The sequence below is a fragment of the Strix uralensis genome, chromosome 32 (genome assembly GCF_047716275.1).
Source record: "Strix uralensis isolate ZFMK-TIS-50842 chromosome 32, bStrUra1, whole genome shotgun sequence".
Taxonomy (NCBI): Eukaryota; Metazoa; Chordata; class Aves; order Strigiformes; family Strigidae; genus Strix; species Strix uralensis.
Genome location: NC_134003.1, coordinates 463,202 through 480,897, shown reverse-complemented (window position 1 = coordinate 480,897; position 17,696 = coordinate 463,202). Strand labels below are relative to the sequence as shown.

The 17,696-nt window shown below is 68.2% G+C and overlaps 3 protein-coding genes across 4 annotated transcripts; all 3 read right to left on the bottom strand.

Annotated features, from left to right (window-relative positions):
* Window positions 1–2,382: 2,382 nt before the first annotated feature.
* On the bottom strand, window positions 2,383–5,569 carry GBA1 (glucosylceramidase beta 1). The gene is made up of 10 exons (XM_074853424.1): window positions 5,287–5,569; window positions 4,905–5,096; window positions 4,683–4,829; window positions 4,417–4,550; window positions 4,161–4,333; window positions 3,829–4,066; window positions 3,455–3,679; window positions 3,179–3,342; window positions 2,871–2,996; window positions 2,383–2,758 (listed from the first exon to the last, which is right to left on the bottom strand). Exons 1-10 carry the CDS (start codon window positions 5,348–5,350, stop codon window positions 2,656–2,658), a joined length of 1,566 nt encoding a protein of 521 aa, XP_074709525.1. The 5' UTR covers window positions 5,351–5,569; the 3' UTR covers window positions 2,383–2,655.
* A 336-nt stretch (window positions 5,570–5,905) lies between these two features.
* Window positions 5,906–12,564, bottom strand: ENTREP3 (endosomal transmembrane epsin interactor 3). 2 transcript variants are annotated; one of them, XM_074853422.1, is made up of 12 exons: window positions 11,353–12,564; window positions 10,647–10,703; window positions 10,372–10,482; window positions 10,065–10,190; window positions 9,862–9,969; window positions 9,454–9,614; window positions 9,231–9,330; window positions 9,056–9,140; window positions 8,366–8,944; window positions 8,013–8,081; window positions 7,400–7,662; window positions 5,906–6,885 (listed from the first exon to the last, which is right to left on the bottom strand). In XM_074853422.1, exons 1-12 carry the CDS (start codon window positions 12,562–12,564, stop codon window positions 6,715–6,717), a joined length of 3,042 nt encoding a protein of 1,013 aa, XP_074709523.1. In that variant the 3' UTR covers window positions 5,906–6,714. The 2 variants fall into 2 exon arrangements, with proteins under 2 accessions (XP_074709523.1, XP_074709524.1); XM_074853423.1 differs by having other exon boundaries at window positions 8,013–8,078.
* SCAMP3 (secretory carrier membrane protein 3) lies at window positions 12,547–15,890 on the bottom strand. The gene is made up of 9 exons (XM_074853427.1): window positions 15,772–15,890; window positions 15,622–15,699; window positions 15,390–15,530; window positions 15,181–15,301; window positions 14,951–15,079; window positions 14,638–14,797; window positions 14,274–14,375; window positions 14,048–14,165; window positions 12,547–13,903 (listed from the first exon to the last, which is right to left on the bottom strand). Exons 1-9 carry the CDS (start codon window positions 15,817–15,819, stop codon window positions 13,757–13,759), a joined length of 1,044 nt encoding a protein of 347 aa, XP_074709528.1. The 5' UTR covers window positions 15,820–15,890; the 3' UTR covers window positions 12,547–13,756.
* Window positions 15,891–17,696: the final 1,806 nt, after the last annotated feature.

Here is a 17,696-nt window from a genome sequence, read left to right as displayed (position 1 = left end):
CCAGCTGTGACTAACGTGTCACCTGGCTGCTACACCCAGGGCTAATAAGCCCCAATTTTGGGGAGGGGTTAATAGGTCAGGCCCAGCTGCCCCACGGTGATCAGCTTCCTCCTGGTGTGCTGCAGCCTCCCAGGGTGCCCCCCACACCCTTTTCCTCCCCGTTTTGGGGTCTGGCTCTGCCTGCCCTGTGTCTGGCCACAGCCAGCTCAGGTTCCCACGAGCCTCCACAGCTCCTGGGAGCAAAAACACTGTGGAGGCTGCTGGAGCTCGTCCCTACCAAGACAGGCCGATAAGAGCTTCCTGCTGAGCAGGAAAAGTGAGACCCAGGGGAAGGGCAACACCTCGGCACGGAGTGGGTGGCACAGGCGGTGCTGGGCAGCCCCACTCAATCCTCTTGAATCCGCTTCTTGCTGCCGCTCCCAGCACACGGGGTTTCGCGTGGCCTTTGCAGACTGTCCCCCGCAGCAGGCAGAGCAGCCTGGGGGGTGAATTTTGTCCCTTAGGCAGGCCGGTTGGGGGCTGTGAGAACATGGAGCTGGTCTGAGCTGCCTTTATGGGTGGCATGACTGCAAAAACCATCAGTGCCAGAGAAGGAGCCGGGCGTGCAGAGCCTTGACGCGGCATCGTGGCTCCAGCTCCAGCGTCCTGCCAGGCAGCTGGACCTCGGCCGGGGGCACGGGGAGACCTGGCCCTTACTGGTGGTCACTGGTTCCAGGCTGGCTGCTGGGGGTGGGGTCCCGTCATCCCAGTCCCAGCAGCCACCAGCTGGTGTGTGCCCCAAAACGTGCCAACGCTTTGCACAAGAATTAATGAGCCAAGCCCAGTGACGTTGAAGGATTCATTCCCTCTCCATTTAACACAGTCAGTCCTTCAGAGCCGAGCAGAGCACAGGGACAAGGCACATGTGCCGGGATGATTCAGCATCCGGCCATCAGCTTTTATCACCAGAGCCGGTAAAAAGTTAAAGGAAGCCGGTAAGTAAGAACCTGGGAAAGAAGCAGCAGGTGAGGAGCGATCCTGTGCCCGGGCACAGGGATGCTGGAAGGGGGATGCTGGGAGCGGGACTCGCTGTCGCTGCGATCCTGGAGAAATATTTCCCTCTTGTGGACAAACACAAAGAGCCTCCGGGCGGGAGCGGGATGCACAGCCAGCTCTCCCCAGGACTCGGGCATCCCCCCGGTGTTGGGGGGTCCCAGGGCTCCTGCCCCAGAGCAGCGTCCTGGTGGCACCGCAGTGCGGGAGGTGCCAGCTTCCCGGGGTGACCCTGTCACACACTTACCCACCGCCCCGGGCGCTGCCAGAGTCAGCACTGGGCTGTGCCCGGCCCACGCAGCATCACTGCTGTCAGCCCCGATGGCATCCCTGGGCCACATCCCGCCTGCCTCGACCCGCCTGACCCGGCTCAGCCCAGCAGCCGCGGCCTCCCTTCCTCACCCTGCCTGCAATCGTGATCTCCCTGCCTGCAATCGTGACCTCCCTGTCCTAATCCTCTGCTCAGCACACCCTCCCAGCTCCTCAGCTCCTTCCTGGGTGTGCCCGCGCTCAGCACCCACTCCTGGCCCCGTGCCCACTTGCTCAAGCTGCCCCGGCTCCGCGGTGGGTGCTGAGCGCCAGGTGCCCCCCGAGCCTCCTCGTCACAGCGGGGACGGCTCTGGGCTCTGCCCTGTCCCTGCAGGGGACAGCACACCCTGCTGCAGGGCCGCTGCAGCCCGACCCCCATCTCCCTCCCTGCAAAGCCCCAGGAGAAGCTTTGCAGCTGCCCTGGCCCCATCCAGAGCCAGCTCCTACCCTGAACCCACCGTGCTGCGACGCTCCTGGAGCTGGTTCTGCCTCCAGCCCCGATCCCGGGACGCACCCTGCACCCTGGGCTGGGGGTGATGTGATCCACACACCCCCCCAGCCCAGCATCGGGCTGCGAGAGGTTCCAGCTTGGCAGGAAAAGTACAAAAAGCTGAATCTTGGCCACAATCCCTGCCCAGGGCTTCCACCAAGGCAGGTGTCCAGGCATTTCACCTCCGCTCCTGCGCCAGGACCCAGAGCATCTGCGTGCAGGGCAAACCCTGAGCTGCCTGCCAGTTCCTAAACCTGCCCGCAAAGGCAGCGGGAGAGCACCCAGGCTTGGCTCACAGCCCTGCCAGGCAGCACGCGCTTGAAACTGGGAGCAGACTGGTGCCTGGAGCACCTCCCGGGCAGGGTAAGCCCCGCTACGAGTTGTTGGGGCCAGGGGGGAGCAGGGTGGGCAGGGAGAGCGGCCGCCCTGGGGGGCTCCAGGAGCTCTACGCCGCTCGTGGGACTCCTGCAGGCTCCGTGCCCAGGTGGCACCCAGCCATGGTGCCCAGGAGCAGGGGAGGGACCTGGAGGTTTCTCTTCCAGCCACAGACATAGAGGCAACATCAGCGTTTAATGTCGGAGCAGCAGCAAACAGCATTCACAGCCTCTGGGATCTCCACCCCGAGGGGCACCGGTGCCCCTGGCCCTCCTGCACGCACACGGCGCTCCCCAGCCCGGCTCGCTCCTCCGGCTCACCCGAGCACTCGGCCCCATCGCTGCGCTGAGCCGCCCCCTCCGCGCCCCCAGGCCCGAGCCCGCAGGCAGCGTGGGGCTGCTCCTGGCCCGGCTCAGTCCGGCCCCTCAGCCACGGGCGTCCCAGCCCCGTCACTGCCGCTGCCACAGGTAGGTCTGGATGGAGCTGGCCGGAGCCACGGCTGCGATGAGGCCAACGGTATCGGCCAGCCCGAAGGTTACGTTCTGCAGGGACCTGGGGGGTGGAGAGCAGCGGGGTCAGACCCACAGCAGCTCCCGAGCAGCAGCAGTGCCCAGGGCCCAGCAGGATGGGGTCCCACGCTTGCAGGCCAGGCTGCATCACTCACCGGTTCAGAACCACCACGACCACGGCACCGTCGGGGCGCAGGAAAGCCGTGTACTCCAGGTCCGTCTTCTTGGACTCTTTGGAGGCGATGAGCCCCACACGCTGGGAGCCCTCGGGGATGAACTTACTGCACAGGCAGGAGCAAGAAGCAACCCCAGAAAGGGAGTCAGACCCCAGAAAAGCTCCCCTCCCGACAAGCCTGCCCTGCTCCCCTCCTGACAAGCTGCTACTGCAACCACGAATCTGGAGCCCAGGCAGCTGAGAGCGTGTTGGGGGGGCCCTGACCCACCTGAAGTGCCCCCAACCCACCTGAAGTGCCCCATGTGGTAGAACATGGGCTGCTTGTAGAAGATGCCTTCACTGGCGTCCACGATGACGGGGCTGTCCACGTAGTTCTTGACCCAGTTGGGGCCCCCCTCCAGGTCCAGAGCCAGGTTCCAGTCGGTCCAGCCCGTCACGTAGTTGTTGAGGTTCTGCAACAGGACAGCCCAGACTTCTGCCCAAGGAGTGGGGTGCCAACGGGAGAGGGAGCATGCTGGCAGCCCTCTCTGGGGCCCACCGTGCAGGGCGACGCGGGGGCCTCACCATCAGGATGCTGTGGCTGTACTGGTTCCCCCGCTCCCAGCAGCCCAGGATCACGTCCCTCTCCCAGAAATGGGCCCCAATAGACGCTTCCGTGGCCAGGATGAAGTAGTCGGGGAAGAGCTCGTGAGTGGGCACCACCGTGTCCTGTATGGGACCAATGAAGTCGAGGTACCAGTGGATGCCGATGCCGTGGACGTAGCGAGCTGCCTCTTCATCCTCCAGGACCTGGCAGGGAGAAAAGTCAACCTCCACCGGGCCCCGCGGGGCAGAGAGCCCCGGGACTGCGCAGCCGAGCCCCCCATGGGGTCCACGCTGTGCCAGCAGGATCGGGCTCTGCCCAGCTCGCTGTGCTGGCGACCCCACGCCGCACTCACCACTTTGGCCCAGTGCGGGAGGTGGAGCCGGTTGTCGTCCAGGATGATGAGCTGGATGTCGCGGTGGGAGCTGTTGGCCAGCGCGGGGCCCAGGTCCCGCGCGATGAAGTCCCGCTGCTGCTCGGCCGTGAAGCCCAGGCACTGGAAGGGGTAGTTGTTGATCAGCCCCGCCGAGGGCTCGTTCTCTGCCGTCACCGCCCAGAAGGTCAGGTTGTGCTTGGCGTATTCATCCAGGAACCTGGGCGCAGGGGAGAGGGGTGAGCCAGGGGGTCTCCCCAACGCTGAGGATCCCCCGGGTATCTCCCTGTCTCCTCGCCCCGAGAGCTCTTTACCGCACAAAGTAGTTGGCCCAGGTCTTGTGGTACTTGTCCCCTGCCTGCCCCTTCAGCGTGCCCTTCCCCACGAAGGACTCGCTGGTTTTCATCCAGGTCGGGGAGGTCCAGGGACTCGCGTACAGCGACAGCGGCTGCTTGCTCATGGCCATGGCTCGGTGCAGGAGGGGGATCTGCAGGAGGGGGCGGAGGGACCACCTGAGCTGAGCCCCTGCACACCCCCCACATCCTCCCCCAACTCCCTCCCGCCGCTCACTTTCAGCTTCGTGTCCTCATCGCGCAGGCTGAAGTGGGCGAGCTCGTAGTCGAAGGGAACGTCGTCGTAGGTGTAGGCGTGGAGGGAGAAGTCGCAGCTGGCCATGGGGAGCCGGACGAGGTTGTACTCCAGCCCTGCCAGGCACGGCGGCGTGGGACAGGCAGAGGTGGGCAATGGGACAGGATGTCCCCAAGCCCTGCTGGTGCCCCAGCAGGGGCCCGCAGGGTCCCCGTCACCATCCCTCCTGCCTCCCCTGACGGTCTCACCTTCCTCAGAGAAGTACGAGCGCAGCAGGTGATCCTGGGCTGTTTCCGGAAGGGAAAAGACGTTCATGGCAGCCGCATCGGTGACGGAGCCGCCGAAACCCTTCACCTTCTGGTACCGCTGCGTGGCGTCCAGAGTCAGGACGAGATCTGCAGGGAGGGAAGCCAGCGTGACGGTGGGTCGCAGGCAGGGTCCAGCCCGTCCCTGCCAGCCGCAGCAGGTACCTGGGGCGCGCAGGCTGCGCTGGAAGCTCCCCTGGCTGCGCTCCAGCCGCTTGCCGGCCTTGCTGCTCTCATACTTGACGTAGGTGCCCGGCGCCGGCAGGACCAGGGGGTCCAGCGTGTCGCAGTACGTGGCGTTGCAGACACACACCATGGCGTCACGGCCGAAGTACTTGGGGCTGCAGGGCCGGGCGCCTGGGGGGCACGGGCAGGGTGGGGGCAGCTGCCGGCTTGGGGACGCGTCCCTGCCAGAGCCCTCCTGCCTGCCCCGGGGTGCTCCCTCTGCCCCCACGCGCTGCACCCCGTCACCTCCCCTCACACCCCAGCCCCCGCGCTACCCCCAGCCCCCCGACACCCCCCACCCCGCCGCCGGCCCCGCGCTCACCTGCGGCCCGGTGCACGGCCAGCAGCAGCAGCAGCAGCTGGCCCAGGGCACCAGCGGCCCCCATGGCCCCTCCGCGGCCCCCGGCGGGTCCTCCCGGGGCGCGGGGCCTGCGAGCAGCGGCCCTGTCGGAGCCTCCCGTCCCGTGTCCCGTCCCGTGCCCCGTCCCGGCCGCCCTTCCCCGCAGCACCGGGCCCGCCGCCGGCCTCGGCTTTAAGGGCGCCCGGGCTTCCCGTTCCGCCCACGCCCGCAGCGCCGATGCGGCACCGGCACTGGGCGGGCCCGGCCCCGGTTGGGCAAGACAGCGGGTGCGGGCCCGGCCCTACCCCGGCGACGGTAACGGAGCTGCGGGCCCGGGGGAGCCGCACGGGCGGCGGGGCCGTTCACCCCCCCGGCACCGGGGAACCCCGGGAGGCGCAGGCGGGCACCGGGCACGACCCCGCCTGGGCTGCGCCCCCGGTACCGGCCGTCCCCGGCTGCGGACCCGGCCGGGCCGCCCCGCGCCCACGGAGCCGCCAGCGGGGTCGCGGCGCCCCGCCCGGCCGATCACGTGATCGATCAGCTGACGCGCCCGCCCAGCCCCGCCCCGTCCCCCGGCGCCACCGGCCCCACGGCCCCGGGCGGGCGGCGACCACCTTTATTCGGTCTCTAGCGAGGGTCAGCGCGGCTGCGAACGCCGCGGGACCGGCCCCGGGGGGCGGGCGGGGGGCGGGCACGGCCAGCGCAGGGGACCGGGCACGGCCGGTGGGGGGACAGGGGACAGGCACAGCCGGCGCAGGGGACAGGGCCGGGGACAGGCACGGCCAGTATGGGGGGTGGGGGGGGGACAGGCATGGCCGTCCCGGGGTACAGGCACAGCTGGCACAGGGGACAGGGCAGGGGACAGGCACGGGTGGCACAGGGGACAGGCACGGCCAGCGCAGGGGAGGACAGGGCAGGGGACAGGCGCAGCCATCCCAGGGGACAGGCACGGCTGGCACAGGGACAGGCACAGCCGGCACAGGGGACAGGGCAGGGGACAGGCACGGCCATCCCAGGGGACAGGCACAGCCGGCACAGGGGACAGGGCAGGGGGCAGACACGGCCATCCCAGGGGACAGGCACAGCCGGCACAGGGGACAGGGCAGGGGACAGGCACGGCCATCCCAGGGGACAGGCACAGCCAGCACAGGGGACAGGGCAGGGGACAGGCACGGCCAGCGCAGGGGACGGGTATGGCCGTCTTGGCCCCCCAGCAGACACCCCAGGGGACCAGCCCCTCGCCCTGGCCCCGCCTGGGGAAGGGGCCCAGAAGAGGCCCCAGGGCAGTGGCGCAGGACCCAGCCCCGCCGGAGCAGCAGCAACGTCTGAGCAATGTCCGAGGGCCCTGGCCCAGAGCGGGACCCCCTCGAGGGTCCCCGCGGAGGCTGCGCCATGGGTGGGGGTGCGATGTCAGAGGACACTCTCCTTGCAGGTCCCGCTGAGGCTCCGCGGGCGGCCGCGCTCCAGCCGGCGGGCGGACAGGAGCCGTCGCAGGGACGAGGTGGAGCTCAGGTCGCCGCAGCTCTGCAGGTGGATGCCTTCGTGGGGCCGCTCCGCTCCCGGCCAGGCGCTCCAGGGAACCTGCGACCCCATGGGGACAGGCTGCAGCCGCGTGGCTGGCACCCCTGCCCGCAGCACCCCGCGTTCTGGGGACGGCAGGGATGGCGGAAGCGTCTGTCACACGCGTACGCCGTCATTAGGGATGGGCTCGTTCCCATCGGGGCCTCCCGGGCTGCGCAAGGTTCTCCCGTGACCCTTAAGCCGAGGCTGGGATGTCCCAGCGACTGCCTCCGGGCTGTGGTGACTCAGGGGCAAAGCCAAGCCGTTGCGACACGCACGATTTCCCTGATTTTCCCACTCGTGGCTACAGTGGGGACCGAGGGGAAGGGGCTGCCACGCCAGGAAGGGCTGGGCAAGGGCAGTGCCGTGGGAAGGGGGCTCTGCCTGCAGCCCCTGCCTGTAGCCGGGGTGCTGACACCATGAAGTGCCTGGCGGGGGAACGGGGACCTGGAAGGACCAGCGTGGAGATACTGGTGGGGACTGGAGGGAGGGAGAGGGTGTGGATGGGGCTCCCTGGAAAAGAGGAGCTGCCCACCTGCTTGTGCCCCTGGGAGCTGTGCCCGGGCACCTCCACGCCAGCTGCTGGGCTGCGCTTGGGTCTCTGCAGGAACCTGGCCACCAGCCCGCGGGTGCCCCGGCAGACCTTGAGGTCCCCCAGCGAGCGGGTCGTTGTCTTCGACAGCTGCTGCGTCACCTTCTTGGAGGGCAACAGCTTGTTCTTCCCCACTGAGCTGGCCCGGAGCAGCGGGGGGGAGTCACAGTGCGAACGGCGGAGCAGGCAGGCCTCGGAGCACAGCCCTGCGGAGATCACAGGATCATTCAGGTTGGAAAAGACCCTTGGGATCATCGAGTCCAACCCTCAGCCCGACTCTACAAAGTTCTCCCCTACCCCACATCCCCCCACAGCTCATCCAAACGACCCTTAAACACACCCAGGGATGGGGACCCCACCCCCTCCCGGGGCAGCCGTGTGGGATGCCAGGACACTGCTCCTGACGGGACGTGTCCCCGCAGCCCCTGGGGGCCCCCTCTCTCCCCTCCCCAGCCAGCGGGAGCAGTACCACTGCGGGGTGAGCCTGATCCCCAAAAGGCTACAGAAACGCTCCCCCCATCTCTTTGTATATCCCAGTACATCCCAGTGCCCCGACCTGTATCCGCAGAGGAGTTGGACACGGTGTCCTCCAGTGCTTTGGTATAAATTTCTTCCCTGAAATCTGCTGGGAGCAGAACGAATGCTCAGGCTTTGGCAGCGCCCCGCACCGCTGCGCAGCCCCCCAGCACCAGCTCAGGCAGCACGACTGCCCCAGCAACCCCCCCTCCTCCCAGCCCCGCAGACCCCCCCAGCTCCCCCCATTCCCCTGGCACAACCGCCCACCTCAGAGCAGCTCTAATCCCGCCTGGCCACGGAGAAACGCCGCCAAAACCTGCGGCACATCCCGGCCGCCCCGGACAGACCCTGCCGCACACACGTCCCCCCGTCCCGGCCGCCGTTGCCACCTACCAGCTCGGCTGGCCGCCAGGACGCAGGGGTCACTGTGCGACCTCACGAGCAGGCGCTGGCTCAGCCCTGGGGCTGGGGACGAGGGGCAGGAGGTCTCGCTGTTGCGTCGCGGGTGGCAGAGGCGGCCGGCGCTGGGCCCCGCGGAGCGGCCGCCCCCTCGCCCCTGCAGCGAGCTCTTCTCCTTGAGCCGCACCTCGGGGAAGCAGGGCCCGACGCAGCGGGCCAGCCCCTCCAGGCGATTGCAGCTGTGGGTGACGGCTCCCCCCACCAAGATGCCGTCGTGGCCAGGCTCCGCCGTGGAGCAGGAGTAGGAGCGTTCCCCCCGCACCCGGGGCTGGGGCGTCTCCTCGAAGGGTCCCTGCAAGCCCAGCGTGGGGCTGCGCGCGTGGTGGCTGCACTGCACGCAGTCCACGCTCAGGCAGTAATCCGCACGGCTGCGCTGGATGGAGCGGAAGAGGACGTAGTCGACGGAGCGCATGGAGCCCTGCAGCTCCAGGAGGCACGAGTCCTCCGAGGGGCTGCTGTCCCCGGGGATGTCCATGATCTCCGACATGATCAGGGACCCGCTGTCCATGGACACTGCGAGGAGCGGGTGTGAGCGAAGAGCCGTTAGGCAGGGCCGGTCCCCCTGAGGCGCCTCTCCCGTCCCACGATGCCCCAGCCCGAGGCGCAGCGCCGAGGCGCGCTCACCTTCCCCGCTGAGCACGATGGAGGGGACGCGGTCGCAGGTGCAGGCGTGCGAGCCGTCCGTCAGCTGCGAGTCAAACAGGGTGGCCTGTGGGGCGGCACGGTCAGGGCGCAGGCAGAGCAGGAGCCCAGCCCTGCCTGGCCATCCCCTGCCCGCAGCCCCCACCCCATCTCCCACCTGGCTGTCTCCCCGCAGCCCCATCACTGTCTCGTATGAAGGGGGGAAGTCGGTCGGGTAGAGGGGCACAGGGCTGTCCATGGAGCCATTGTAGGTGATGCTGCAGAGGCGAGAGCAGAAAAGCCACGTCGGGTGGGACAAGCCCTGCCTGGGGGAGAAACAGGCCCCCCTGCTCCTCCACGACGGTGGCCCCGCTCCACCAGCCTGGGTCGCAGCTGAGTACCTCTGCGCGTCGGTCTCGGAGCTGCAGGTGTACTCGGGTGGGTAGTAGGGGGGTGGCGGCACCGGGGGCACGAATTCCTCAAAGTCCATCATGCTCTGCAGAAAGGTGTCAGGGGGGGACGTGCACTCCAGCGTCACGGAGCTTGAGCGCTGGGGGACGAGCTGCAGGGAGAGGGGAGGAGGGAGATGTGGGACCCCTCACCCAGAGATCACAGAATCATCTAGGCTGGAAAAGACCTTGAAGATCATCTAGTCCAACCATTAACCTAGATCCAGCAAGGGATGCGCGTCCCAGGCCTTAATCTGCACCCAGCTGAGGGCAGGTCCTGCCCTGGCACCCCAGGGCCCCCCCAGCCTGGGAGTGCTGCCCCCCAGCCCCGTCTGCTCCTGGGCCAGGGCTGGGACTCACCACATGGACAATGTCAAGGGAGAAGATCTGGATGCAGCACACAACAGCAGAGAGCGTGCAGATGATGGTGGAGAAGATGGTCAAGCCACAGACGCTGAAGAGGAGGTCCTGGGGAGGAGTGGGGTGAGCTGCGGGCGCCCCCAAAGCACGGCGGGGTGCAGAGCCGCTCCCTGGGGAGCCCCTTCCCCGCCCCGGGTCCCCACCTTGAGCGCCGTGCGGATGCTCCGGCAGTCGGGGTTGGGGAACATGGTCAGCATCTCGCTCTGGCGGCTGCAGGAGGCGGGCGGGGGCTCCAAGCGGGCCTGGCAGCAGACGCACGAGTCCTTCTCCTGGGGACAAGGAACACCATGAGGGACCTCCGGATGCCAGGCTCTGCCCCCGAGAGCCGCAGACACGTGCCACCGCCGGAGCCCCTGCTCCGCAGCTCCCTGTGTCCCCGGAGCCCTGTGGCCAGGGCCAAGCTGCGCTCCGTTGCCCGGACGCACTGTGGCAGCCCCCGGCCTCCCTCACCCTCTCACAGGCCTCCAGGGACTTCACCAGCTGCGCGTTCTGGCAGGACAGGATGGACCCAGCGAGGCTCAGCATGACGCCCAGCACCGACAGCAGCGTGAAGAAGGTGATCTGTAGCGGGGAGGAGAGGGGCTGGAGCCGGGCCGGGCTGCGGAGCAGGGAGCCGACACATGCAGCTGCGCGTCTGGGGGCACATGGGGCTGCTCGACCCCCTCGCGCTGCCCTCCCCATCCTGGCCCCCCGCCTGTGGAGGGGTTCCCCCCCCCAACACCTACCACCAGGGTGAGCGGCCGCTTCCAGGAGATGATGCCGATGAGCCCAGACAGCGCCAGCTGCAGACGCACAAGCCCAGGGGTGAGGATGGGGAGGGGTCTCTGCCAGGCAGCGGGGCCCAGAGCAGCCCCCGCCCTTGGGCAGAAGCCCCCCGAGCCCTGCGGGCCCAGAGCCAGCCCAGGAGCAGCAGGGCCGTAGGGGCAGCCCTGGTGCCACAAGCCTGGAGAAACTGCTGATTCAGGGCACTGGAGAGCCTGGGGACTGCAGGCAGCTCCGTGTCCGGCAGCAAACCCAGGCCAGGATCTGTGCCGCAGGGTCACCACGGGGGGCTCAGGGTCTGTCAGGGTCCTGCCCTCACCCCAGGCCTGCAGCAGGCAAGGAGCAGGGCAGGGCTGTCCTGTCCCCCGCCCCGGCGCCACTGCAGCACCCCCCACCCCCCTCCCTGCCTGCACAAACCTGCTCGGGGTTTGTCCAGAATGTGGCACCTCAACGCACAGCCCGGGTAGCACCCCTGCAGCGCGCCGGGGGTCCCCGTCCCTCACAGAGTCACCCTGGGGGAACCCTTGGGATTCTCCCACAATGCACCACGGCTGCCACAGGCAGAGGGTGGGGGAGCAGCGGGGCTACACTCCCCTGGGACCGGCGGCAAATTCAGCATCCAGGGAGCTGTAGGGACCCCTCCCCGCGCTGCCCCGGCCCCAGACTCACCGAGAAGCCGGCCCAGGACGGGCAGGAGTGTCGGATCTTGGTGGAGGGTGTGATGGTGGCCGCCACCAGGCTGAAGGTGACGATGAGGACGCCCAGGATCACTTGGATGAAGCCCAGCACCAGCAGGATCTGCAGCCAGGTCCGCTGGCCGCGGAGGTGGGTGAGGCTGCGAGACGTGCGGCCGGTCAGCGAGCGGCTGGAGTCGCTGGGGGAGGGCATGGCTGCCCCGGGCGGCGAGCGGGGACAGTCCCCCCCCGAGCCCCGGGGCAGCCGGTAGCCCCGCGCCAGGACGGGGCCGGCCCGGGGGGAGCAGGAACGGACGCTCTGCGGGAACGGGCCGGGCTCCACCTTTCGCCTCCTGGAGGATGCTGAGGGCGGCTCTTCCCTGCCCCCCGGAGGGGTGCTCGGGGCAGCGCCCACGGCCACGCGGGACCCGCGGCCGCCAGAAGCTTCCGCGGGTTGTCGTGGGACCAGAACCGGCCTCAGCGGGAGCTGCGCATCCCGCCCGGAGAGGCGGCCTAGAGCTGCCGGCCGCAAGCCGAGCGCGGCCCCGGGGCTCGCTCCTCCCTCGCCGTCCCTCGAGCGCCGGGCCCCCGCCGGGGGATCATGGTGCCCTGCGGAGGCCGCCGGCCCCCGGGCCTGGCCGCCGGCCCCCGGGGCAGCGCCGGGAGGCGGGAGCCGCGGGCGGGCGTCCGGCCGCCGCCCAGGAGCATCCTCCGCGGGCAGCGGGCGCAGGGGCCGGGGCGCCCGCGGGGGCTGGGGGGGAGGTGTCCCCGCTGCCAGGAGCGCCCCCGGCACGGGCCGGTACCGGCGAGCGGCTACCGGCGGGCTCTCCGCCCCGCTCCCCGCAGCCCCGGCCCCGCGCGGAGCGGCTGGCGGGGACGCCCGGCCGGGGGGAGGCGGCGCGGAGCGCGTCCAAGCATCACCCCCGGCGGCGGCCTCCGGGATCCGCGCTCCGCCGGGGGCCCGGTGCGGCGGGGGCCGCAGCCCGGTGGCCGCGGCAGGAGGCGGAGCGGGCGCGGCCGAGGCGCAGCTCCGGGAACGCTCCCGCAGCCGCCCGCCCCGGGGCCGCGCCCGCCCCTCCGCGGCACGCCGGGAGCTGTAGTCCCGCCCGCCCCACCGGGAAACCGCCGCCGCCCCGGCCCCGTCACTGCCCTCCCGGTCCCGCCGGTCAGCGCACGGAGACGGCGGAGGCACGGCGTGAAACTTCATTTATTCCTTAAATAAAACCGAAGGCGGCTTGGCGTCGGGCAGAGCAACACACGGGAGGCCGCAGCCGGCAACTGCCCCACGGCGGGATGGCCACTGCCAGCCCCCCCCACCTCCCGCGGGCGCTGACCCCCCCCAGATGAAGGCACGAACCCCTCTCGCCAGCCCAGGAGCAGTGGAGAGGAGATGGGGCAAAGCGGAACTCCTGAGCCCCAGCCCAGGGCCACCAGGCCCAGGGGATGGGAGCCACCAGGGGCTAGCGGGGACACAGGGCACGTTCTGGGCAGCTCAGCCCCCCCCCGCCCCCCAATGGAGGGGGAAGGGCCCAGGGGAAGGGCTCGGTGATGGGTGAAGTGCCAGGGGGAGCAAGGGGTCACTGGCCCCAGGGCAGGCAGAGAGGAGGAGGAAGGGAGAAGCTGTTCACCCCCTCGCTGGAGGGGAGGAGGGAGCTGAGGGGGTGCCAGGACCCCTCCTCGGTGCCCAGCACCTGCCAGGCCTGGGGGCACACAGAGGGCTCAAGGCAGGAACCCCCCCCGGCAGCTGCCTGTCCCAGCCCCACTCTCGGCACAGGCTCAGCTCAGCAAAGGGGAGAGGATGGGGGCTGCCCCCCAGCTCAGCACCCTGGGGACACGGCCACCCCCACCCCACCAGGGCAAAACCCTGGGGGAAGATGGGGATGGTTTTCTTAGCAGAGAATCGGGTCTGTGCCAAGGGGAAGGGGGGGAAAAGCCTCCAGGGAAGAGCCAGCCCCTGCCTGCCCCAGGCCTGGGCCCAAGGGGGGGCCCTTTGTGCCCCAGGACACATGAGTGGCACAGCCAGGTGGGGAAACAGGAGAGCCCAGGGAAGGTGAGCAGCCGTTTTGGTCGCTGTCACCTGTCTGGAGGAGGCTCCGGCCCCCAGCAGCTGGTGCTGGAAGGGGGGACGATGCCAGGCGCAGGGCTTGGCCACGGCACCTCCCACCCTGCTCCTTCCTCAGTGCGCCGAGGGGAGGGGACCAGCACAAACCAGAACAGCCTCCATCCATGAGGAAAGGGGTTAGAGCAGCAGACGATTCAGGCACCAGCACTTCCAAGCTGGGATGAGGCAGCCTCTGAGAGCTGATGCAGACACACGGGGATCCAATGAAAGTGCAACTTGGATTTCCTCTTCCTTAGAAAGAGCCCACGTGCGGTGAGAAGCCGGGGCCCCTGCCTGGCTAGGGCGCCCGGAAGGCGTTGGTGGCAGCGCCCGCAGCAGCGTTGGCCGCCGCAGTGCGCACTGCCTGGTTGGAGAAGACCCCGGCAGCAAACTCCTCCTGTGCTTTCTGGAAGCTGGCACCTGTCCGGCGGTACAGGGAGTGGATCTGGAAGAGAGCAGCAGGCTCGGGGTCAGGGCACCGGCCCCGTTCCGGGCCCTCAGTGAACAGAGCTGTAACCCCACACCTGCCAAAACCCACCCTCATCCTCCCACAGGGGTGCTCTGGCCCCAAGGTTCAACCCAAACTCACCTTTTTCAGCATAATGATGCCCAACACAGCCACTGCTGTGAAGAATAAGGACACCAGGATCATCATCACAGCCACGGCCGTGTTCTTCCGCAGCGCTATCAGGCTCAATATCCAGCCACTGCAAAACAAGAGGCGGTGGCCCACAGGTTCCCTCTTCCCCACCTCCCTCCTCCCTTTCCGGGGTACTGGGCCGGCCGGGGCTCCCTGGGGTCAGCACAATGCGCACCTGAATCCCCAGTTTGGTATGCCAATCGCCTGCAGCACGTACATCACGTTCTGGGCAAAGAAGACGAAGAAGAAGACAAAGAAGTTGAACGAACTGTCACTCCTGGGAGAAAGAGACAGGCAAGGTTAAGGCACGGAGAAGAACTCTCAAACCTTCCTTAAAGCGGGGGACACAAGGAGAACGTGAAGCTCAGTGCAGAATCACCACATCCCCCAAAACCAAAGGGCACAAGGAGCTGGGACACCATTGGTGCCACAGGCGGGGCAAGGGCCCGTTCAACCAAGCAGCCCGGTCTCCCCAGCTTCCAGCACCGGCCACCCCACCTCACCGCTTTGCTGGCCCAGGAGCTCAAGCGTATACACACCTGAAAGCTTTGTACATCGGCCTATACCAGCAGACAAAGGAGCAGGGCGTGTAGAGGAGAGCCCAGAGAATGGAGAGGCCAAACCCAGAACCGGACGAGGGCTCCACACAGAACCAGGCCAGCGAGGACAAGAAGTTCAGGAAGAGAGCAATGGTGCTGGCTAAGGAAGAGGACGTGGGTCAGGCTCAGCCCCCCAGCCCCGGGTGCCACGTGTTAATCACGACTCCTCCAGCGCAGCAGCGCTCACACACACACAGGACACCTGCTCTACCCCCTGCCAGGATCTGCCCTGAGATTTCCCCCAGGGACTCACCCATCCAGAGGTAATACATGGTAGTAACGGTCTTCTGGAAGTCCGCTGGGATCTCCACGGGGATGTCTTGGTAGAAGCAAGGCTTCACCGGGCAGAAGGACGGCAACGGGGGCCAGTTGTTCACCCTCGCTGCGGGGGGAAGGAGGCGGGAAGGAGAGAGCAGGGGTGCTGTGTAGGGGGGGCCGAGGGGAAGGTGGCCGCGTCCCTCCCCTGCCCCGCAGGCCACTCACTTCCAGCGCCGCCGAGGGCCGCGTTCTGCAGCTCCCTCTCCCGCCGGTCCAGCTCCTCCGCCTTCCGGTTCAGCTCCTCCTGCCGCTTCAGCAGCTCAGCGGTGGCGGCGGCGGCCGAGGCCTGTGGGGGAACGCAGGCCCTGGGGCTCCCGCCTCTTCCCCGGCCCGGCCCGCGGCGGCCCCGCGGCTGCCCCCGCCCCGCCCCGTACCTGCGTGCCGTAGGAGCCGTAGTTCCGGGGCTCCGTGGGGCTGGCTTTCCGCGGGGGCTGCGCGGCCGCCTGCGGCGGGGCCATGCCGGGCGCTGGCAGGGGCGGCGGAGCCGCCGACGGGGCCTCGTACGGCGGCGGCGGCTGCAGGAAGAAGAGCAGGCCGGTGAGGTGCCGGTCGCCGCGGGGAGGGCCCCGGCCGCCGGGGAACGGCCCGCCCCGCCCGCCGCCTCACCGCGCCGCTCTCGAAGGGGTTGTAGGCGTCCAGCGCCGCGCGCTCGGGGCCGGGCCGGGGCTGCACCGCCGCGGGGTCCTGCAAGAGACGCGGCCGGGGTGACGCGGGGGCCGGGCCGGGGCCACCGCCACTCCCCTGGACGGGACGCACCTGGAAGGGGTTGTCCGGGAGCACCGCGGGGCCGCCGCGTTGGGCCATGGCCGGGCCGGGACCGGGACCGGGACCGGGACCGCCGCTGCCTCAGCCCCTCCGCCACGTGGCCCCGCCCCCGCCGCCGATTGGTCGCCACGCCGTGACGTCACCGGCCCCGCCTGCGGCCCGCGGAGCCTCGCTGCAGGGGGCCTCTGCGCACGCGCGGGGCCAAGCCGGGCGGCGGCGAGCACGTGACGCGGTCACATGTCCGGGAGTCACGTGCCGGCGCAGCCATTTTCCCCCCCCCGCAGGGGTCGCCGGGAGCGCGTCCCCATGGCAACGCCGGACCGGGGCCAGGCCTAGGCCTCTCCGCCGCCCGGGCCCCATCGTACCCCCCGGGTTCCCGGTGTCCCATCCCAGGGCCAGGGCCCCATGTCCCCCTGGTTCCCCCATGCCCCGGCGGGTTCTGGGTCCCCCGCCCAGGGCCGACTCCTCTACCCGGCGATGGCTCCATTCAGCCAGGCCTCCCGCGGCAGCGGGCCCCTCCTGCAGGTCCCCCGGAGGCCTCACGGCCAAACCCCTCGGCTGGGCTTTTACCGGACGCGTCTTACCGGGGCGGCATCCAGCCTGCACGGAACGCCCCCAGGCCTTACCCTCGGGGAGGTCAGGGGGGGTGCAGCAGAGCAGCTGTTTCACCGAGCCCACCCGAACCAGCCATACAGCAGACTCCAGGGAAGAATTCGTGGCATGAGGAGCAGCTTGGGGAATTTAAGTTTTGTGTCTCCTGGGCCAGTTATTTATAGGGATCCCTGCGTCCATCAACTACCAGCTGCACGTGGACAGCATACCGACATCCGCTGCCAAACGGGATTCCTCATCATCCTGAGAGCAGCAGCACAGGACATCTACCCGTACCCGCCTCTGGTTCCTGTCCCAGCTCTCAGTGCTTAGCAGCAACCGCACCTCTCCGCTAAAAATATTCTTTAGCCTCTGAACAGAGACTTACAAAGTTACACACAAATCCAGGAGCTCCCACTTCAACCCAGACAGCTGCTCCCTCGAGCTGTGCTGTCTGCTGGGGTGGTAAAAGCTGTGGATTCAGGTTTTGGACACTGGTGTGAGTTAAGTTTTTTTTAAGCCTGAGACAGACTGCAGGTATTATTTGGTCGGTCTAATTTCTAATTCTCCTCTGGATTCACCCAGTTGCTGGCTACACATGCAGCAGGACATGGTCTTCCCCTGCTCCTGTTCCCTGGCACACACTACCCGGCTGGCTGCTGCCTAGCTAAGCAATACCACAGGAGGCAGGTGAAAGCTTCCAGGCCAAGCTCTTTAAGTTAGGATCACAAGCTCATGAAGATGACTCAATGTCACCCCTCCTGAGACTCTCCCCCACTAACTCCAGGTGAAGCTGGACTTTTCCTTTATCCCTCTGCGTGATGACAGTCTGCCAGAGCCAGGACACAGCCTGGCACAGACAGATGGTGCCGCAGCAGAGCGATAAGCTCCTGCAGAGCAGATCATGAGTGTCTGCTGTTACAGACACCACCCCAGCAAGACTCTCCCAGACACGCTGGCAAAGCATCTACACAGAGCTGCCATCAGGTCTGAAACATCCTCAGCAATTCCCATGGAAAAGTCCAAGCCAAGGCTGAGCTGGTAAGAGCCCAAAAGGCACAGACACTGGGCTGTGTGCTTGGCAGCCGAATGTGGGTACCTGGACACCCGTTTTCCAACAGCCATCACCCCTAGCCAGTGCTCCACCCCTCGAGGGAGCAAGAGGTTTCTCTAGTAAAGAGAACACATTATCTTGAAGTACCCACTGTCCTTTTTCTGTATCCCACCTCAATCCTGATCTGTACCCAGCTTGGTCTTTGCTGCCCCCCACACCAATTGCAGCCTCAGAGGGCCAAAAGCAGCTCGTACCCAGTGCACACACTCAG